This window comes from Phyllobates terribilis, unplaced genomic scaffold (assembly GCF_046119375.1).
Source record: "Phyllobates terribilis strain yellow unplaced genomic scaffold, ASM4611937v1 Scaffold_1__5_contigs__length_1240528914, whole genome shotgun sequence".
Lineage (NCBI taxonomy): Eukaryota > Metazoa > Chordata > Amphibia > Anura > Dendrobatidae > Phyllobates > Phyllobates terribilis.
Window position 1 is genome coordinate 615477960 of NW_027362761.1, and position 24442 is coordinate 615502401.

At 45.0% G+C, this 24442-nt stretch overlaps 1 protein-coding gene across 1 annotated transcript in view; it reads left to right on the plus strand.

Moving 5' to 3' along the window:
- LOC141272763 (uncharacterized) overlaps positions 1–8602 on the plus strand; it is a 158610-nt gene extending 150008 nt beyond the window's left edge. Inside the window, exon 9 of the mRNA XM_073683811.1 lies at positions 7611–8602. Within this exon, the coding sequence (XP_073539912.1) occupies positions 7611–8563 (953 nt within the window). The 3' untranslated portion in view covers positions 8564–8602. The remainder of the gene's footprint in view (positions 1–7610) is intronic.
- Positions 8603–24442: the final 15840 nt, after the last annotated feature.

Below are 24442 nucleotides of genomic sequence, written 5' to 3' on the forward strand. Positions count from 1 at the left end.
AGCCTCGGAAGGGGGCAAATATCCATAGCCCCTTCCGAGGCTATTAATATCAGCCCCCATCTGTCTGCCTAGCCTTTGCTGGTTATTAATTATAGGGGGGGGGCCACGTCACATTATTTTTGGGGTCCCCCATTTTAATAACCAGTAAAGGCTAAGTATACAGCTGTGAGCTGACATTAATAGCCTGGGAAGCTCCATGGGTATTACCCTCTTCCCAGGCTATAAACATCAGCCCAGCTGTCCGCTATTTTTAAGTAAAGCACAGGTTGCCTTTTCTTAAACAAACAGCTGGTGGACGGGTTTTCTTAAACTGGAAATTCCTCTATAGACCAGGACAATTTTTTTTCCATTGTTGAATTCCAGGAGCCATCTTCTATTTCTCATTACTGACCTCGCTGTATGAGGAGGTTTTTGTGTGGGATGAGTTTTATTTGTCATCTTATTACATAACAGCAGAATAAAGTTGATGAAGTTATTATTAAATTATATTCTCTTCATGAGCTGCACAAGTTGAGTGATAAAACGACCGTCCACCCTGAGACTGAGAAGTGACTATACGGTTATCATATATAGACTCCCTTCCTTGTGTCCTCCATTTGCCTCCTGTAAAGGTGAACCGATGGAGGAAACCTGGCAGTTCCTAACAATAAGGCTCTTACAGACAGTCTCCATACAGCCGGTCCCAGAGGTTTCCCGCCTTCCATCTTTTTACCACTGTACAGTGATCTGGACTTACAGCACAGACACCGGGGCTGCTCCACATAGTAGTGCTGGCTGGTAGAGCGAGCTGGCAGAAGAAGGTCGACATGTCAGATCGGACCCAAAGATGGCAGGTACTAGACAATCAAGAAGCGGGACGAGGTCAGAATCAGGAAGCCTAATAAGAGTGGAGGCCTAAGTCATCACGGGGTATTATGGAAGCCATATAAGTTTAAGGCAGCCGTCCTCCTCCACCTCCTCCTCCCATCAAACTTTGTATCCTCTTAATATCCCGCAGTCATAGTATTATTCAGCACTGTGCACTTACAGTTGCTCATTTTCCTTCCTACCAGCTAATTCTTCTCTTTTCCATTAGATTATGATATCACATGATTAAAAACTGACGAGCTGAATCCTTCTAAGCTCTATGGAGAAACTGGAGGTCAATTTTCCCTGTATGAGTCATAAGTCACTGCAAAAGTCTCTGGCAGGGAAGGAGGGAGCAGCTGTGTCAGGAGGTGAAGAGGGGAATGATAAATGCAGGGACAAGAGACTTCCTGTTTCTACATTGAGCAGAGAAAAGAGAAGAATTAACTTGGTAGAAAGGCAAAATGAGCAATTGTAAGTGCACAGTGCTGTATAATATGGTGACTGCGGGATATTAAGAGGATAAACACTGATGGGAGGAGGAGGAGGAGGAGGAGGACCGCTGCTCTAACAAAGACAAACAGGAGCAATGAAACCAGGTGCAGAATACATCTGTAACTGGTGACGCCCCGCAGACTGCTGGGAAATTAATAGGATGTGGTGTTGCCCCATAGGTCACAGCACAGGAAAGGCAGGGGAGGGTGGGGTAGACGTATTACTGCAATCCCCATGCCACTGCACTGGCCATCCTGGAAGCCGGGGGAAGGGACCACCGATCTAAGCTGAGGGGGCAGAGGACCCCATAGGGGACTGTACAGGGAAATGTGTAGTGTTTGTTCAGTCCCAGGGTGGAGGGTCGCTGTAACTGCGGTAATACAACTAATCCAAGCCAATAACAAATATATTTAGTTTTGTGTTACCAAATTCTGATAAGCGATGTATTGTTACATGGTGACAGTATTTCTCATTGTTCCCATATAATATACACAACGTCCTGATCAGTCTTTATTACACAAGAATAAGAGGAATAAACTTCATGAATTGTAAGAATAGACGAGATGGAAATAGGAAACTTTCTCCCCGGAGTCTCCACAGAAATCTGCGTATTTCTTATTCCGTCTCAGGATTCTCGGTTCCGGGGTAAAATCTCTATTCAGTTAGGAAACATTGTTCCATCACTGAGATCGGAGGTGACGGCCGCTACTGATAAGATTCTGTGTAGGGGGAGGGGAGAGGAGGGCGGGGCTAGAGGCAGAGCTCCTCCCATCTACATGGACTCTGACCAGTAGTGACTGTCCTCTCCTATCTCAGTAATGGGAAAGTCTTCTCATAGCGCCCCCTGCCCCAGCTCTGCCCCAGGAAACTGACGCACAATCACCGGCCGGCCTCGTGATGGAGATGAGATTCATCAGAAGAGGCCATCTTCTCCTGCCCCATGATCAGTTCTCATACTCTCTTTCCCATTACAAGCACTTTTAGTGGTGGACAGGGGGAGCATTGTTAGAACCCTCCTGTTAGAAAAAAAACTATTTTGTGGTCACGTGACCTGCTGCCTATTTATTCCAGCTCCGCCCTTCTGGCTTTGCTGGACTTCAGTGTTACTTTGACTCTTAATCTAGCCAGGTGCTTTGTACCTATCTCTATAGTTTGCTTGGTCCTTGGACCTCTTAGTATTTTTGTCTGTTTGTCTTTTTGCTCCGCTACAACTTCTGTTTAGGAGGTGTCCAATTTTGTCCCAGTCCTTAGTACTTTTAGGGACCCCACCCTTATATCTATAGGTCTGCGTTCAGACTAGCTGAGGACGAATGCGTGTCTGTTCACAAGGAACAGGTTGCCCACTGCATCGTAGGGAATCAGCTTAGTCCTATTGTAGGGACAGTTTTCCTATCTTTCCTTAGTTCTTGTAGCAGATCATAACAAGCATGGTGTGACGATACAGAGTAAAATCTTAATTATGCCAGACATACTCTCTGAAGGCAAGAGCAGCACACCTTTATTTTTATGTTGACTCTTTGGATATGTTGTTTTGGGGTTGCTAGGAGGGACCCACCGGTCGCCTAGAACCCACAGAGACATTTGGAGTTGCCAGGAGGGACCCATCGGTTGTCTGGCCCCATGGAAACTCTGAGAGGTCAGGGTGGGACTCCCAGGTTTCCTGGCTTTGTACCTCGATGGACTGCTAGATTCCTAAGCTTGCCTCTACTCTCTCTCTGCGGGGACCCACTTGAAGCAAGGAGGGGGGGGGGGCACAGCAAAGCTGACAAACACACAGAACAGTCCCAGCAAATGCCCAAGATGGTACAACATTACACAGTGTCACCCTTCCTTCTCCGCCCACATGGGATAGAACAGCCGTGACTTTGGAGACTTCCAGGGCCGACTACCTCAACCAGTGGCCCCTCCCCACTTCTGGCGGGACCCCACAGAGAGAAGGTAGTGGCAAGCTTAGTTACCTAGCAGTCCATCGATGTACAAGGCCAGGAGACCCGAAGGTCCAAATCTGGCATCTCCGAGAGTATTCATGGGGGCAGGCTACCGGTGGGTCCCTCCTGGCAACTCCAAATGTCTCTGTGGGTTCTAGGCAACCGGTGGGTCCCTCCCAGCAACCCCAAAACAACATATCCATGGGGCCAGGTGACTTCTTAATCCTCTCCTGGTCTCCCCAAAATATATCCATGGAGCAGATCCGAATCTTTCAAGTGAGGGCCCTTACCCTTAGGCTAGAATCATGTAGAATACAAATCTGTGTCTTTTTAGATGCAATGCCATCCATCTACTTTTCTGAAGGATTGTCACGAAACAACCCCCACTTTTGGGTCATACCTTGCAGCTCTCTGGCGCCCCCTTATCCTGCTGGTCACACACGGTATGGACCGAGGATAAGCACGGGTGCAGCTGCTCTAATTTATGTCGACTATTGTGGCACGTGATGTGACAGGACGTATATATACCACCTGTTCCTTCCAGGAACGTATATATACCTCCGACCAGCCACCCTCAAACCACAATATCACATAAATACTGGTATACTGCCAACACCGATCGCTTAACAGGTGGATCGGGTACCCGTTAGGTAACGTGAATTAGCATGTGAGGAACTTGTTTGCTCGACATAGGACAAGAAGAACGAAACTGGTAAATAATAATGATTTACTCCCAAAAGGGGGGCAGTGTTTACAAAAGATATACAAGATATTATAAAAGAGACAATTTACATATATGCATAAAACAGTTATTAAAATAAAAGGGATAAGTAATAGCAAAACCTGCTTCACAAGGTGATGGTCTCAGATTCTGTGGGGGGGGCGGCTCCCCGGAAATTAGATGTGATTCTTCCACGCAGCGTGTAGGGTATGTGTCTGACGTCCCTGAGAAGAATGACTTGGAAAATGGCCGTTCTGGTTTTTAGCAAAGGGCCAAAACCTTAGGAGACACCCATGGTGTTTACCTCACACGGGGGCTCGGTTTTGTGAACCCACCTAGCTGCAGAAGACCTGAAACTCCTTCAGATTTCATATCTTGGTGTGGGGGGATCCCACGTCCAAGAAGGAGACATCATGTTTGCCGTCACCACTAGTCATGAAGATGGATATCAAATATGAAATCTCTATGATGCTCAGAAGCTCAGAATCCATTTCCCCCGTTCCCGGTCTTTTCTCAGTTATGCAAGATATACTATTATAATGGGAAAAATGTGAGCATTCCAAAAATGTGGTCCCTGTGTTTGTCACAGTCATGTGCATTATTAAAATCGACATTAAACGTTTGTAAAGCTAAACAATAGAATTGGAGGGAAAAATACAGGGTATACCAGTATACTTGCTCTGGGCTGAGCTTTTATGGCGTCATAAAAATTCCTGGGTTGGGGGAAGCTGCAGTGAGTCCTATGTCTTACAAATGGACAGGGGGGTGGAAATTTTAGGACATCTCTCATTTTTAAAACTTGCAAATAAACCTCTAGCTGACTTTTAGTACAAATTGTCATTAGCATAGTAAGCATGATTATTTCCAAATGAATAGAATTCAGCATTCAGAGTTCTACAAATATAGAAAATACTGCCACAACAGCCACAGAGATACACATACAGTACAGACCAAAAGTTTGGACACACCTTCTCATTTAAAGATTTTTCTGTATTTTCATGACTATGAAAATTGTACATTCACACTGAAGGCATCAAAACTATGAATTAACACATGTGGAATTATATACTTAACAAAAAAGTGTGAAACAACTGAAAATATGTCTTATATTCTAGGTTCTTCAAAGTAGCCACCTTTTGCTTTGATGACTGCTTTGCACACTCTTCACATTCTCTTGATGAGCTTCAAGAGGTAGTCAACGGAAATGGTCTTCACTTCACAGGTGTGCCCTGTCAGGTTTAATAAGTGGGATTTCTTGCCTTATAAATGGGGTTGGGACCATCAGTTGTGTTGTACAGAAGTCTGGTGGATACACAACTGATAGTCCTACTGAATAAACTATTAGAATTTGTATTATGACAAGAAAAAAGCAGCTAAGTAAAGAAAACGAGTGGCCATCCTTACTTTAAGAAATGAAGGACAGTCAGTCCGAAAAATTGGGCAAACTTTGAAAGTGTCCCCAAGTGCAGTTGCAAAAACCATCAAGCGCTACAAAGAAACTGGCTCACACGAGGACCGCCCCAGGAAAGGAAGACCAAGAGTCACCTCTGCTTCTGAGGATAAGTTTATCCAAGTCACCAGCCTCAGAAATCGCGGGTTAACAGCAGCTCAGATTAGAGACCAGGTCAATGCCACACAGAGTTCTAGCAGCAGACACATCTCTACAACAACTGTTAAGAGGAGACTTTGTGCAGCAGGCCTTCATGGTAAAATAGCTGCTAGGAAACCATTGCTAAGGACAGGCAACAAGCAGATGAGACTTGTTTGGGCTAAAGAGCACAAGGAATGGACATTAGACCAGTGGAAATCTGTGCTTTGGTCTGATGAGTCCAAATTTGAGATCTTTGGTTCTAACCACAGTGTCTTTGTGCGACGCAGAAAAGGTGAACGGATGGACTCTCCTTGCCTGGTTCCCACCGTGAAGCATGGAGGAGGAGGTGTGATGGTGTGGGGGTGCTTTGCTGGTTACACTGTTGGCGATTTATTCAAAATCGAAGGCATACTGAACCAGCATGGCTACCACAGCATCTTGCAGTGGCATGCTATTCCATCCGGTTTGCGTTTAGTTGGACCATCATTTATTTTTCAACAGGACAATGACCCCAAACACTCCTCCAGGCTGTGTAAGGGCTATTTGACCAAGAAGGAGAGTGATGGGGGGCTACGCCAGATGACCTGGCCTCCACAGTCACCAGACCTGAACCCAATCGAGATGGTTTGGGGTGAGCTGGACTGCAGAGAGAAGGCAAAAGGGCCAACAAGTGCTAAGCATCTCTGGGAACTCCTTCAAGATTGTTGGACGACCATTTCCAGTGACTACCTCTTGAAGCTCATCAAGAGAATGCCAAGAGTGTGCAAAGCAGTCATCAAAGCAAAAGGTGGCTACTTTGAAGAACCTAGAATATAAGACATATTTTCAGTTGTTTCACACTTTTATGTTAAGTATATAATTCCACATGTGTTAATTCATAGTTTTGATGCCTTCAGTGTGAATGTACAATTTTCATAGTCATGAAAATACAGAAAAATCTTTAAATGAGAAGGTGTGTCCAAACTTTTGGTCTGTACTGTACGTTAGACAATTTTTCCTGCTTCCAACACAAATTTTAAATAGGACTTGTCATTTGCTCTAAAAATTTAGTTAAATACCTTGTAAAAACCCCTGAGCTCCCCTGATTCTTCCTCTGTTTTCCGTTTTGCACTGCGCCACTCTATTGCAGAGATATTCAGATTTGTTCCTTCTGGAGTGCACCATGTGAAATCTCTACTCTGCAGTCCAGCTGGGCTTTCTTTAGTGTCTTCTCTGGGACATTCGCTTTCACCCCTCCCAGATGCTGCTAATCACAGCTCGGCATCTGATCTAGCAGTCTGAGGCTGCCACGCTGTGATTGTCAGCATCTGGAAAGACTGGAGAAAGCGAATGTCCCCGGAGACGACTGAATAACGCAGAGATTTCACATAGTGCGCTCCAGGAGGAACAAATGTGAATATCTTTGCAATGGAGTGACGCAACACAGAAAAGAGCAGAATTAGCAGAGCGCAGGGATTTTTGCAAGGTATTTAACTCCATTTTTTGTTTTCTACGACTTACCCCCTTAATGTGCCTTTTGTGCTATTTCAGTCTCTTTCTAAGGTTTCCTATCATGCCCTTAGGTGTGCTGTAGACATGATTACGGTGGCTGGAGCTCAACTACTTGTGGATGTAGGGCCGCCTTTGTGATTAGTCAGTCTCATTTGCATACGGTAATGAAGTATTAAAACTCCATTTTTAATTGTGTGGACACTTTTTTTTACACTTAAGGGCATGATAGGAAGCTTGAGAGAGTGAAATGGCACTGGTGGTACATTAAGGGGTAAATCCTGATGACAGGTTCCCTTTAAGAGTTGTCTATTTTCTGTCTAATCTCTGCCGCCCCTGACTTGTGCCAATGTCACCAGTTTATAAGTATCATTCACTTTACCTGTCATTGTGTTAATGTTATGGCATGTAGTTGTCTTCCTTATTACTGGTACTTTCACTGACGAGGGTCTTCATTGTGAGCTCCATGAAATAAATGTCAAAATCTCTTTTATGGGGTAGATTAGATGTGATTTTTTTTTTATATCTTTCATTCTTATAGGAAATCCTTGTGAGAATAACAGTTTATCACTAAATTGTAAAAAAGAACATATCAGGAAACACTCTAATGGAGAAAACCTCATCACCCTTCCTGCACCTTCTGGACTTCACAGCACTTCACCTTCTTATAATCCTCCTAATCATGAGGAACCCTCTCCTGAGCAATCTCACATTGTTGCCACAATTCCAGGTGGCAAAGTGAATACAAGATTTCAGTGTGACAAGCAACTTACTAAAAGCTCAGCTCAGACACAAAGAAAGCACAAAGGAAAAAAGCCATACTCCTGTTCAGAATGTGGGAAATGCTTTCCATATAAATCAGAGCTTATTAAACACCAGAGAATTCACACAGGAGAAAAGCCATTTTCATGTTCAGAATGTGGGAAGTCTTATACAGATAAATGGAGTCTTACTGCACATCAGAGAATTCACACAGGAGAAAAGCCATATTCATGTTCAGAATGTGGGAACTGCTTTACATATAAATCAATTCTTATTACACATCAGAGAATTCACACAGGAGAAAAGCCATTTTCATGTACGGAATGTGATAAGTCCTTCACAGATAACAGGAGTCTTATTAGACATCAGAAAATTCATACTGGAGAGAAACCGTATCCATGTTCAGAATGTGGGAAATGTTTTAGAAATAAACCACATCTTGTTAAACATCAGAGAATTCACATAGGAGAGACTCCATATTTATGTTCAGAATGTGGGAAATGTTTTAAAAATAAATCAGATCTTGTTATACACCAGAGAAGTCACACTGGAGAGAAACCGTATTCATGTTCACACTGTGGGAAATGCTTTGCAGATAAATCAAGTCTTAATACACATGAGAAAATTCACACAGGAGAGAAGCCGTATTCATGTTCACTGTGTGAGAAACGTTTTATACAAAAATATAGTCTTGTTTTACATCAGAGAACTCATGAAGGAAAGAAACTGTAATTATATTCACTGTGTTTTATAAATATTAATAAACGATGGAAGACCTGAGAGTGTCGTAGATGTATTTTCAGGGCAGCTGTAGGCGTTGGAACACTTTACACTTTACACTTTTTTGTTGAATCGATTCTGTTCCCAATCAGATTTTATGGTCAAATCTAATCCAAAACAGAATTGGGGAAGAAAAATTAAAAAAGGAAAAAATAAAATGATTTTAATGTTTAAAGAGGATCTTCCACCAGCTTGAGCATGTTAAACTGGTCACATCATGGAATAGTGGCTGCAGAGCTCAATAAAATGACCTCGAGCAGTCATAATCAGGCACCAAAACGGGTGGACATACAACCGGTGCAACTGTACTGGGGCCCGGAGGTGGAGAGAGGCCCTTTCAGGCAGTCGCGTACTGCCCATAGCAGCAGCCCACACAGCCGCTATGAAGAGTCAGTAAAGATTAAGAAAGTGGCCCGGTGTCAAGGAAAGGAGTGAAAGGGGCCTGGTGTCAAGCAGCACGGGGCGGCCGCTCTCATTCCCACCAGTAATCATTCTGACACCCAGAGCTGGGGAGAGAGTGGTGTGCAGAGAGCAGAACTGAGGACTTCAAAAAGGGGCCATATCATGCAGGCAGAGAGACGCTGGCCAATGATTTCTTTCCCCACCAGACTGTTGAGTGCTCACTGGTTGCCGTCTCTGTCCTTCTGCACAGCACGTCCCAATGGTGAGTGTTCACCTGTAGTCAGGGGGCCCGGGCCACACAGCACACTGTGGACAATAGTGGAGGAAGAGCAGGACTTACAGTTGCTTCTCCTGCTCCCTCCACTGTTCCATTCCCAACAGTATATCATGAAGAAGAGGTCGGCGAGGAGGCTCTGCACAGGACAGCATGGCAGCAGCAGGGGCTTATGCGTCCGCTCTGCTGTGTCCCCATCCCCCACAGTGGTTTCTGCAGCCTTCTCCAGCTGATCTCTGCACGATGTGGCCAACAACCAACACAGCTCATCCGAACACCTGATATAGAAGAGTAGAAATTTGTGCGTGCGCTTGTATATGTGTGTGTCTCTTTTTGTATGTTTGTACGTTATGTGTATGTGTGTGTATTTATGGTATGTGGGTGTATTGTAGGGGTTTTACTCACTTGGGTGTGACGGGAGGAAAACAGGAGGCATGTTCCTTTAAAAGTTCATGTGGGTTTATTGCTTCATAAACCCAGAAGCCAAACAGAAAAGAAAATAGCCTTTAAATCAGGCAAACAAAGTAAATGTCCTTAGCAGGTTACTGCTCACTCAGGCCTGTGTGGCACACAAGCTGGGGTAGCGTCCAGAGTCCTGGCTTGGTTTGAAGACAAACATACACAGGAGGCCTTCTCCCTCCAAACACACAGACAACAGCCTCCATTTTATAGACTGTTAACCACACCCAGAGGTGAGGTATGTGGGTAGATGGACCCCCCCATTCTCTCCTAGCAACCCGTACCCTGGCTCCCAGGTGCATTAAACTATCCTCTGAGTGCTTAAGTGCACTAGAGAAACACTCCGGCTTACATCATAGACCAGCCATCTCTGTGACACATCTCCCATCTACTATGTAACCATTAGCCACCTTACATACCTCCCCCTCTGCCTAAAGCCGTGGGGCTTGGCACCTTCTACTACCAAACGGGATTCTCGAGAGGGCATCGGCATTACCATGTGGCTTCCCTGCTCTATGTTCTACATGGAAGTGGAAGTCCTGTAGGGCTAAAAACCCGCGGGTGACCCTGGCATTTTTCCCCTTTGTTTCCCTCATCCAAGTGGGGCATGGTCGGATACTAATCTTAATTTTCGACCTAACTGATAGTACTGTAAGGTATACACTGCCCACCTTATGGCCAAGCATTCCTTCTCTATGACTGAATACAATTTCTCGCAGGAGGACAGCTTTCTACTCAGGTAGAGGACAGGGTGCTCCTCCCCGGGTATCTCCTGGGAAAGGACTGCTCCTAGACCGACATCTCAGGCATCTGTCTGGAGTATAAACTCTCTCTTGAAGTCTGGGGCAACCAGGACCGGTTGCCTACACAGAGCCACTTTGATCTCTTGAAAGGCCCTCTCCGCCACTGCATGTCACGCCAGGTGTTAGTGCAACACAGGGAAAAGGGGAAGGGAGCCCAGATACTAGGGAAAGGGGGAAGTGGAACCCCCTAGTCTGGTCTAGCGTCACCCTGTCTCAAATACCGTCCTTGTATTGCCTCTTAAGCAATCGCCGTATGGGTGCCTTGCCCTACTTTCCCTGGTGTATGACTACGGCTAGGGATGGAAGGAGATGAGCGATAGTCAACCTCCATTAAACACTATAGAACACAAGGGAAGACAAAATGGGGAAATTGCTTAGCTTTAGATGACTCCAAATATGCACACAGCCTCAAACTCCAGAGAGGACGAAGTACTGCTCCTGTTAAACCTCACAAGTAGAAATGAATATAACCAGCACCTCCCTCTCAGACACACCTGGTATATATACACCCAGGCCAGAGATCTATTTAGCAAGAGAGAGGTAGCCGCTCGGTTCTAAAGACAGCCTCTTATCTAAGAAGCTGTCTGCAATGCCAAACGTAGAGATCTCCTGCAACCCACTGCAGGACGACTGTCTGTCACCTTTGACACACCCGTGACACTGCATGGAGGACTATGTGGGGACATTGTACTGTATGGAGGACTATGTGGGGCCATTATTCTGTATGAAGGTCTATGTGGGGCCATTATTCTGTATGGAGGACTATGTGGACCCATTATATTGTATGGAGGACTATGTGGGGCCCATTATACTGTATGGAGGACTATGTGCGGCCATTATTCTGTATGGAGGACTACGTGGGGCCGATTATACTGTATGGAGGACTATGTGGGGCCGATTATACTGTATGGAGGACTATGTGGGGCCATTATACTGTATGGAGGACTATGTGGGGCCAATTATGCTATATGGAGGACTATGTGGGGCCGATTATACTGTATGGAGGACTATGTGGGGCCGATTATACTGCATGGAGGACTATGTGGGGCCATTATACTGTATGGAGGACTCTTTCTGGCCATTATACTGTATGGAGGACTATGTGGGGCCGATTATACTGTAGGGAGGACTATGTGGGGCCGATTATACTGTATGGAGGACTATGTGAGGCCATTATACTATATGGACAACTCTTTGCAACCATTATACTGTATGGAGGACTATGTGAGGCCGATTATACTGTATGGAGGACTATGTGGGGCCGATTATACTGTATGGAGGACTATGTGGGGCCGATTATACTGTATGGAGGACTATGTGGGGCTGATTATACTGTATGGAGGACTATATGGGGCCCATTATACTGCATGGAGGACTATGTGGGGCCATTACACTGTATGGAGGACTATGTGGGGCTATTATACTGTATGGAGGACTATGTGGGGCCCATTATACTGTATGGAGGACTATGTGCAGCCATTATTCTGTATGGAGGGCTCCTTGTGGCCATTATACCGTATGGAGGACTAGGTGGGGCCATTATACTGTATGGAGGACTCTTTGTGGCCATTATACTGTATGGACGACTCTTTGTGGCTATTATACTGTATGGAGGACTATGTGGGGCCGATTATACTGTATGGAGGACTATGTGAGGCCGATTATACTGTATGGAGGACTATGTGGAGCCCATTATACTGTATGGAGGACTATGCGTGGCCATTATACTGCATGGAGCGCTATGTGGGGCCATTATTCTGTATGGAGGTCTATGTGGGGCCGATTATACTGTATGAAGGAATATGTGGGGCCCATTATACTGCATGGAGGACTATGTGGGGCCATTATTGTGTATGGAGGACTATGTGGGGCCATTATACTGTATGGAGGACTATATGGGGCCATTATACTGTATGGAGTACTATGTGGGGCCATTATACTGTACGGAGGGCTATGTTACATAGTTACATACATAGTTTATAAGGCCGAAAAAAGACAAGCGTCCATCCAGTTCAGCCTATTTCTTGTGCACTGCAGCTATTCCGCAGCGTTGATCCAGGGGAAGGCAAAAAAAAAAAAAACCATGCGGTATAGGCCAATTTACATCATTGAGGAAAAATTCACTTCCCGACACCAATCTGGCAGTCAGATTTAATCCCTGGATTAATTAACTAAGCATAAGATGTAATTTTATTGTTCTCAAGAAAGGCGTCCAGGCCTCTCTTGAACTCATTAAGTGAGTTGGACATCACCACTTCCTTTCCCAGAGAGTTCCAGAGTCTCACGGCTCTGACCGTAAAAAAATCCCCTTCTGTGCTGGTGCAGGAACCTCCTTTCCTCCAGACGCATAGTGTGCCCCCTCGTCTTTGTCACCATCCTTGGTATAAACAGGTCATGGGAGAGATCTCTGTACTGCCCCTGATGTATTTATACATGTTTAGGAGGTCTCCCCTAAGCCTTCTCTTTTCCAACGTAAATAGGCCTAATTTTGACAACCTCTCTGGGTATTCTAGTCCCTCCATTCCCTTTATTACCTTAGTCGCCCTCCTTTGTACCCTCTCTAGCTCCAATATGTCTTTCCTGAGCACCGGAGCCCAGAACTGTGCACAATATTCTAAGTGCGCCTTACCAGCGCTTTATACAGAGGAAGAACAATGTTGGGGCCATTATACTGTATGGAGGACTATGTGGTGCCATTATACTGTATGGAGGACTATGTGGGGCCATTACACTGTATGGAGGACTATGTGGGGCCCATTATACTGTATGGAGGACTATGTGGGGCCATGATACTGTATGGAGGACTATGTGGGGACACTGTACAGTATGGAGGACTATGTGGGGACATTGTACTGTATGGATGACTATGTGGGGCCATTATTCTGTATGGAGGTCTATGTGGGGCCATTATTCTGTATGGAGGACTATGTGGACACACTATATTGTATGGAGGACTATGTGGGGCCATTATTCTGTATGGAGGACTATGTGGGGCCATTATACTGTATGGAGGACTATGTGGGGCCATTACACTGTATGGAGGACTATGTGGGGTTGATTATACTGTATTGAGGACTATGTGGGGCCCATTATACTGTATGGAGGACTATGTGGGGCCCATTATACTGTATGGAGGACTATGTGGGGCCATTATACTGTATGGAGAACTATGTGGGGTTGATTATACTGTATTGAGGACTATGTGGGGCCCATTATACTGTATGGAGGACTATGTGGGGCCCATTATACTGTATGGAGGACTATGTGGGGCCATTATACTGTATGGAGGACTATGAGGGGCCATTACACTGTATGGAGGACTATGTGGGGCCATGATACTGCATGGAGGACTATGTGGAGACATTGTACTGTATGGAGGACTTTGTGGGGCCATTATTCTGTATGAAGGTCTATGTGGGGCCATTATTCTGTATGGAGGACTATGTGGACCCATTATATTGAATGGAGGACTATATGGGGCCATTATACTGTATGGAGTACTATGTGGGGCCATTATACTGTACAGAGGGCTATGTGGGGCCATTATACTGTATGGAGGATTATGTGGTGCCATTATACTGTATGGAAGACTATGTGGGGCCATTACACTGTATGGAGGACTATGTGGGGTTGATTATACTGTATTGAGGACTATGTGGGGCCCATTATACTATATGGAGGACTATGTGGGGCCCACTATACTGTGTGGAGGACTATGTGGGGCCATTACACTGTATAGAGGACTATGTGGGGCCATTATACTGTATGGAGGACTATGTGGGGACATTGTACTGTATGGAGGACTATGTGGGGACATTGTACTGTATGGAGGACTATGTGGGGCCATTATTCTGTATGGAGGTCTATGTGGGGCCATTATTCTGTATGGAGGACTATGTGGACCCACTATATTGTATGGAGGACTATGTGGGGCCATTATTCTGTATGGAGGACTATGTGGGGTTGATTATACTGTATTGAGGACTATGTGGGGCCCATTATACTGTATGGAGGACTATGTGGGGCCCATTATACTGTATGGAGGACTATGTGGGGCCATTATACTGTATGGAGGACTATGAGGGGCCATTACACTGTATGGAGGACTATGTGGGGCCATGATACTGCATGGAGGACTATGTGGGGACATTGTACTGTATGGAGGACTATGTGGGGCCATTATTCTGTATGAAGGTCTATGTGGGGCCATTATTCTGTATGGAGGACTATGTGGACCCATTATATTATATGGAGGACTATGTGGGACCCATTATACTGTATGGAGGACTATGTGCGGCCATTATTCTGTATGGAGGACTATGTGGGGCCGATTATACTGTATGGAGGACTATGTGGGGCCGATTGTACTCTATGGAGGACTATGTGGGGCCATAATACTGTATGGAGGACTAGGTGGGGCCATTATACTGTATGGAGGACTATGTGGGGCCGATTATACTGTATGGAGGACTATGTGGGGCCGATTATACTGTATGGAGGACTATGTCGGGCCGATTATACTGCATGGAGGACTATGTGGGGCCATTATACTGTATGGAGGACTCTTTGTGGCCATTATACTGTATGGAGGACTATGTGGGGCCGTTATACTGTATGGAGAACTATGTGGGGTTGATTATACTGTATTGAGGACTATGTGGGGCCCATTATACTGTATGGAGGACTATGTGGGGCCAATTATACTGTATGGAGGACTATGTGGGGCCATTATACTGTATGGAGGACTATGTGGGGCCATGATACTGCATGGAGGACTATGTGGAGACATTGTACTGTATGGAGGACTATGTGGGGCCATTATTCTGTATGAAGGTCTATGTGGGGTCATTATTCTGTATGGAGGACTATGTGGACCCATTATATTGTATGGAGGACTATATGGGGCCATTATACTGTACGGAGGGCTATGTGGGGCCATTATACTGTATGGAGGACTATGTGGTGCCATTATACTGTATGGAGGACTATGTGGGGCCATTACACTGTATGGAGGACTATGTGGGGTTGATTATACTGTATTGAGGACTATGTGGGGCCCATTATACTGTATGGAGGACTATGTGGGGCCCATTATACTGTATGGAGGACTATGTGGGGCCATTACACTGTATAGAGGACTATGTGGGGCCATGATACTGTATGGAGGACTATGTGGGGACATTTTACTGTATGGAGGACTATGTGGGGACATTGTACTGTATGGAGGACTATGTGGGGCCATTATTCTGTATGGAGGTCTATGTGGGGCCATTATTCTGTATGGAGGACTATGTGGACCCACTATATTGTATGGAGGACTATGTGGGGCCATTATTCTGTATGGAGGACTATGTGGGCCATTATACTGTATGGAGGACTATGTGGGGCCATTACACTGTATGGAGGACTATGTGGGGTTGATTATACTGTATTGAGGAATATGTGGTGCCCATTATACTGTATGGAGGACTATGTGGGGCCCATTATACTGTATGGAGGACTATGTGGGGCCATTATACTGTGTGGAGAACTATGTGGGGTTGATTATACTGTATTGAGGACTATGTGGGGCCCATTATACTGTATGGAGGACTATGTGGGGCCCATTATACTGTATGGAGGACTATGTGGGGCCCATTATACTGTATGGAGGACTATGTGGGGCCATTATACTGTATGGAGGACTATGAGGGGCCATTACACTGTATGGAGGACTATGTGGGGCCATGATACTGCATGGAGGACTATGTGGGGACATTGTACTGTATGGAGGACTATGTGGGGCCATTATTCTGTATGAAGGTCTATGTGGGGCCATTATTCTGTATGGAGGACTATGTGGACCCATTATATTGTATGGAGGACTATGTGGGGCCCATTATACTGTATGGAGGACTATGTGCGGCCATTATTCTGTATGGAGGACTATGTGGGGCCGATTATACTGTATGGAGGACTATGTGGGGCCGATTATACTGTATGGAGGACTATGTGGGGCCGATTATACTGCATGGAGGACTATGTGGGGCCATTATACTGTATGGAGGACTCTTTGTGGCCATTATACTGTATGGAGGACTATGTGGGGCCGATTATACTGTAGGGAGGACTATGTGGGGCCGATTATACTGTATGGAGGACTATGTGGGGCCCATTATACTGTATGGAGGACTATGTGCGGCCATTATTCTGTATGGAGGGCTCTTTGTGGCCATTATACCGTATGGAGGACTAGGTGGGGCCATTATACTGTATGGAGGACTCTTTGTGGCCATTATACTGTATGGACGACTCTTTGTGGCCATTATACTGTATGGAGGACTATGCGGGGCCGATTATACTGTATGGAGGACTATGTGAGGCCGATTATACTGTATGGAGGACTATGTGGAGCCCATTATACTGTATAGAGGACTATGCGTGGCCATTATACTGCATGAAGCGCTATGTGGGGCCATTATTCTTTATGGAGGTCTATGTGGGGCCGATTATACTGTATGAAGGAATATGTGGGGCCCATTATACTGCATGGAGGACTATGTGGGGCCATTATTGTGTATCGAGGACTATGTGGGGCCATTATACTGTATGGAGGACTATATGGGGCCATTATACTGTGTGGAGTACTATGTGGGGCCATTATACTGTACGGAGGGCTATGTGGGGCCATTATACTGTATGGAGGACTATGTGGTGCCATTATACTGTATGGAGGACTATGTGGGGCCATTACACTGTATGGAGGACTATGTGGGGTTGATTATACTGTATTGAGGACTATGTGGGGCCCATTATACTGTATGGAGGACTATGTGGGGCCCATTATACTGTATGGAGGACTATGTGGGGCCATTATACTGTATGGAGGACTATGTGGGGCCATTACACTGTATGGAGGACTATGTGGGGCCATGATACTGCATGGAGGACTATGTGGGGACATTGTACTGTATGGAGGACTATGTGGGGCCATTATTCTGTATGAAGGTCTATGTGGGGCCATTATTCTGTATAGAAGACTATGTGGACCCATTATATTGTATGGAGGACTATGTGGGGCCCATTATACTGTATGGAGGACTATGTGCGGCCTTTATTCTGTATGGAGGACTATGTGGGGCCGATTATACTGTATGGTGGACTATGTGGGGCCGATTATACTGTATGGAGGACTATGTGGGGCCGATTATACTGTATGGAGGACTATGTGGGGCCATTATACTGTATGGAGGACTAGGTGGGGCCATTATACTGTATGGAGGACTATGTGGGGCCGATTATACTGTATGGAGGACTATGTGGGGCCGATTATACTGTATGAAGGACTATGTGGGGCCCATTATACTGCATGGAGGACTATGTGGGGCCATTATTGTGTATCGAGGACTATGTGGGGCCATTATACTGTATGGAGGACTATATGGGGCCATTATACTGTGTGGAGTACTATGTGGGGCCATTATACTGTACGGAGGGCTATGTGGGGCCATTATACTGTATGGAGGACTATGTGGTGCCATTATACTGTATGGAGGACTATGTGGGGCCATTACACTGTATGGAGGACTATGTGGGGTTGATTATACTGTATTGAGGACTATGTGGGGCCCATTATACTGTATGGAGGACTATGTGGGGCCCATTATACTGTATGGAGGACTATGTGGGGCCATTATACTGTATGGAGGACTATGTGGGGCCATTACACTGTATGGAGGACTATGTGGGGCCATGATACTGCATGGAGGACTATGTGGGGACATTGTACTGTATGGAGGACTATGTGGGGCCATTATTCTGTATGAAGGTCTATGTGGGGCCATTATTCTGTATAGAAGACTATGTGGACCCATTATATTGTATGGAGGACTATGTGGGGCCCATTATACTGTATGGAGGACTATGTGCGGCCTTTATTCTGTATGGAGGACTATGTGGGGCCGATTATACTGTATGGTGGACTATGTGGGGCCGATTATACTGTATGGAGGACTATGTGGGGCCGATTATACTGTATGGAGGACTATGTGGGGCCATTATACTGTATGGAGGACTAGGTAGGGCCATTATACTGTATGGAGGACTATGTGGGGCCGATTATACTGTATGGAGGACTATGTGGGGCCGATTATACTGTATGAAGGACTATGTGGGGCCGATTATATTGCATGGAGGACTATGTGGGGCCATTATACTGTATGGAGGACTCTTTGTGGCCATTATACTGTATGGAGGACTATGTGGGGCCGATTATACTGTAGGGAGGACTATGTGGGGCCGATTATACTGTATGGAGGACTATGTGGGGCCCATTATACTGTATGGAGGACTATGTGAGGCCATTATACTATATGGACAAGTCTTTGTAGCCATTATACTGTATGGAGGACTATGTGAGGCCGATTATACTGTATGGAGGACTATGTGGGGCCGATTATACTGTATGGAGGACTATGTGAGGCCATTATACTATATGGACAAGTCTTTGTAGCCATTATACTGTATGGAGGACTATGTTGGGCCAATTATACTGTATGGAGGACTATGTGGGGCCGATTATACTGTATGGAGGACTATGTGGGGCCCATTATACTGCATGGAGGACTATGTGGGGCCATTACACTGTATGGAGGACTATGTGGGGCTATTATACTGTATGGAGGACTATGTGGGGCCCATTATACTGTATGGAGGACTATGTGCGGCCATTATTCTGTATGGAGGGCTCCTTGTGGCCATTATACCGTATGGAGGACTAGGTGGGGCCATTATACTGTATGGAGGACTCTTTGTGGCCATTATACTGTATGGACGACTCTTTGTGGCCATTATACTGTATGGAGGACTATGTGGAGCCCATTATACTGTATGGAGGACTATGCGTGGCCATTATACTGCATGGAGCGCTATGTGGGGCCATTATTCTGTATGGAGGTCTATGTGGGGCCGATTATACTGTATGAAGGAATATGTGGGGCCCATTATACTGCATGGAGGACTATGTGGGGCCATTATTGTGTATGGAAGACTATGTGGGGCCATTATACTGTATGGAGGACTATATGGGGCCATTATACTGTATGTAGTACTATATGGGGCCATTATACTGTACGGAGGGCTATGTGGGGCCAATATACTGTATGGAGGACTATGTGGTGCCATTATACTGTATGGAGGACTATGGGGGACCCATTATACTGTATGGAGGACTATGTGGGGCCATTATACTGTATGGAGGACTATGTGTGGCCATTATACTCTATGGAGGACTCTTTGTAGCCATTATACTGTATGGAGGACTCTTTGGCCATTATACTGTATGGAGGACTCTTTGGCCATTATACTGTATGGAGGACTCTTTGGCCATTATACTGTATGGAGGACTGTTTGGCCATTATACTGTATGGAGGACTCTTTGGCCATTATACTGTATGGAGGACTCTTTGTGGCCATTATACTGTATGGAGGGCTGTGTGTGTTAGAACTCTCCTGTTAGGTTTTTTCTATTTTGCTGGTCACATGACCTTTTTTGCCTATTTAATGCTGCTCCGCCCTTCTGGCCTTGCTGGACTTCATTGTAATTTCTACTATTAAGCTAGCCAGGTGCTTTGTAACCTTTCTCAGTCAGTTTAGCTAGGTCTTTTGACCTCTATGTTCTATGTTGTTTGTTTGTCTTTTTACTGCTACAATTTCTGCTAGGAAGTATCCATCTTTCTCCCAGTCCCTAGTTCTTGTAGGGATCCCTCCCTCACATCTATAGGTCTTCGTTCAGACTAGCTGAGGACTTTAGCGGGTCTGATCGCAGGATCAGGTTCCCCTTTACATCGTAGGGATCTAGCTTAGTTCTATTGTAGGGACAGATCTCCTGTCTTTCCTTAGTGCTTGTAGCAGATCATAACAGTAAGTTCAGCCAAAAATATTTCTAAGGAAAGACTTCCAGTTTCCATCATGGTGTCGGTTCAGGATTTGGCTCAACGCCTGCAGGGACTCTCTCTGGAGGTGGCCGAGCTCCAACAACACGTGAGTAGCTGTTCTGGAGCTCATTTTGTGGAGCCAAAGGTACGATTGCCTGATTTATTTTTTGGTGAACAACAGGATTTTTTTTCCTTTAAAAATGCTTGTTTATTGTATTTTCGTTTGAGACCCAGATCCTCTGGTGATGAATCACAGCGCATAGGGTTCATAATGTCACTTTTGCGCAAGGATCCTCAGGGATGGGCCTTTTCTCTCCAACCTAGTGATCCCTGCTTTAGATCAGTGGATAGTTTTTTTTCTGCTTTGGGGTTGTTGTATGATGATCCTGATGGTGTCTCATCAGCTGACATTGAATTGAGACTTTTGAGGCAGGGATCAGGTAATGTAGAAAATTATTGTACTCACTTCCGTCGGTTAGGGTTCAGCTCTGAAAAGTTTGTTTCTTGCTGGGCTAGGTGAAAGGGTTAAGGATCCGCTTATTGCTTATCCTACACCTGGAAACTTGCAGGAGGCAATGCAATTAGCTATACGGGTGGACAGGAGACTGCGTGCAAGGGTTAATGAGAGTAAATCCTTTGCCATGTCAGCTCCTAGTCTTGAGAGGGTCTGTACTGACATTGGAAAGCCGATGGAGATTGGGGCGATGTCACCCGCTCTCAGGAAAAAGACCGCAGGTTTTCTGAAGGTTTGTGCTTTTATTGCGGAAAATCTGACCATTTCATTAAGAACTGTGTGCTTCGTATGAACAAAGAAAAAAAAAAGGTCAGTTACGCCCGTATAGCCTGTTTAAACACTAAGGGGGTATTTCTTTCTGCTAATACTGCAGCTCAGGAAGAATTAATTGAATTTCGGGTATTTGTGGATTGTGGTTCTACTCTGAATGTGATTGATGGGGGATTCTTGGAAAAACTTAAATTAAAACCCAAACCTTTGTCATCCCCTATTGCCGTGGTTTCTGTCGATGGCTCTCCCTTGAAATGTGTTACTCACAAGGTTTATGAATTTCCCCTCACTATTAATGGTATTCACCAAGAAAATTTGGATTTGGTGGTATTAAATAATTTGCCTTCTCCAGTAGTTTTGGGGTTACCCTGGTTAAAATTGCACAATCCTGTACTGGATTGGTCTACTAATGAAATTAAGTCCTGGAGCCCTAAGTGTTATGACAAGTGTTGTAACGGGCGCATTGCTGCTGTGGATAAAGGGGAATTACCTGTACCTATTCAGGATTTTTGGAAAGTTTTTTCTGAGAAGGAATCGCAAATTTTGCCTCCCCATAGAGACTATGATTGTACCATTGAATTTGTCCCTGGAGCGACTCTTCCTAAAAGTCGTTTATTTAATCTTACTATTCCTGAGAGAAAGGCTTTGGAGGAATACATACAGACAAGCTTGGCCGCCGGTCACATTAGGCCTTCCAAGTCTCCTGTGGCTGTTGGATTTTTTTTTGTTAAAAAAAAGGACAGCGGTTTACGTCCTTGTCTGGACTTTCACGAGATTAATAAAATTACTGTACGCAATCCATACCCACTGCCATTGATTCCTGATTTGTTTAACCAGTTAGTGGGGGCCAAGTGGTTCTCTAAAATTGATCTCCGGGGGGCATACAATTTCTTGCGCATGAAGGAGGGTGATGAATGGAAGACTGCTTTTAACACTCCTGTGGGTCATTTTGAGAATCTGGTTATGCCTTTTGGTCTTACTAATGCTCCAGCATTTTTTCAGAATCTTATTAATGACTAGAGATGAGCGTTGTTCTACTCGAACTGTTCGCCAATCTCAAATTCGAGCTGTTTTGGGCGGTGTTCGAGCCGTTCGGCGAACACGAACGATTTGAGAAAAATTCGGCTGTTCGAGGTTATGTTCGATAACTGTTCGTGCACCAAAATCATAATTGGATTTTTTCTCAGTAATGATGAAAATTAATGTTAATACGCAGTTTGAGTGTACAGTGGGGCGGGGGGAGGGGCAGGGGATGGATCTCTGCAGGAATAATGAAGATCTCCATTTTTTTTTCTCTTTCCCGCATTTACAGTGTGGAGGTGCAATCTGTCAGCCTATCAGCAGCGCACACACGGAACGAAGTGCTGTTTTTCACACAAGCAAGGGCATGTGTCATTGGCAGTGTATGTCACATGTCCTTGCCCTATAAGACCCAGCCATTTTCCCCGTCGCCACCATTTTCTCACTGCTGCAGCTGCGTGTTAGACGGCACCGCTGTTGCTGTGTGCGCTATACCTTGTTAATTTCAAGCCAATTTTCGCACAAATCTACAGATAGCTTGGGAGTAGGGAATAGTTGTGATTGCAGTCCTTTTAAGGACTAGGTTACAGCATTTCCTACGACTTTTATCAGGCAGGTCTGTGCTCTTAAATAGATAGATTGTGGGAGTAAAGACTAATTGTAATTGCAGTCCTTTTCAGGACTAGGTTACATCAGTTCCTATCAGTTTTTGCCAGGCAGGTCTGTGCCAGTGCTGTGCAAGTTTTTTTCACAGCATTTGGCTGAATCTAGCAAAGCTAATCCTTTTTGGCCTATTGCAGAGTGTGTTAGTCAGTGGAGTAGCCTATCTGTGTTGCAAGCTACACCACCTGTGTATAGAATACCAATTTTTTTACTGCACCTAGTGAAGTAAAATCTTTTGGGCATAGCATCATTCTATTAGTCCATCTATACTGACCTCCATCAGGTTGCAAATTGAATATAATTTTTTTCTGCATCTAGCTCTGAAAAAATATTTGGGCTTCTAGCAGTGTGTGGGACTTGTTCTATTAGTCCATCTATACTGACCTCCATCAGGTTGCAAACTGAATATAATTTTTTTCTGCATCTAGCTCTGAAAAAATATTTGGCCTTCTAGCTGTGTGTGGGACTTTCTCTATTAGTCCATCTATACTGACCTCCATCAGGTTGCAAACTGAATATAATTTTTTTCTGCATCTACCTCTGAAAAAATATTTGGGCTTCTAGCTGTGTGTGGGACTTGTTCTATTAGTCCATCTATACTGACCTCCATCAGGTTGCAAACTGAATATAATTTTTGTCTGCATCTAGCTCTGAAAAAATATTTGGCCTTCTAGCAGTGTGTGGGACTTGTTCTATTAGTCCATCTATACTGACCTCCATCAGGTTGCAAATTCAAAATAATTTTTTGTCTGCATCTAGCTCTGAAAAAATATTTGGCCTTCTAGCAGTGTGTGGGACTTTCTCTATTAGTCCATCTATACTGACCTCCATCAGGTTGCAAACTGAATATATTTTTTTTCTGCATCTACCTCTGAAAAAATATTTGGGCTTCTAGCAGTGTGTGGGACTTGGTCTATTAGTCCATCTATACTGACCTCCATCAGGTTGCAAATCGAATATAATTTTTTTCTCCATCTAACCCAGCCAATAGTTTTGGCCTAATACCACAGTTTGGCCACTCAGCTCTGCTCGGTTCCCATCCATTGTTTTTTTGTGCAAACAACTCCAGAGTTGTGAATTAGTTAACCACCAAAATGAGTGGAAAAAGGCCTGCTGCTGGTGGAAAGGGGAATAGGCGTGTTGGGAAGGGGAAAAAAGGTTGTGTCCGTGGGGTAGGTGTTAAAGCAACAGTAACATCTGCAGAAGAAAGACCATCTTCCAGCCAAACTAAAATGTCTACTTCTTTTAGCGGACAATGTGATAAGATCCCTTTCTTACGGCCACGCCAATCGCTACAAATTCCAGATGAGGCACAAAAACAGCAGGTGCTTCAACGGATATCAAGTGCTCCTTTAAGTGGGCTCTCCTCCACATCAACTTCAACATCACAAATACTCCAGTCCTCAAAGGTGTCACCCCAATCGCACTTGCTTCCTCACAGCTCCCAAATCTCCAGCTGCCCGTCTGAGTATGAGGTAGAACAGATGGTTGAGTCTGCAGAGCTGTTTACTC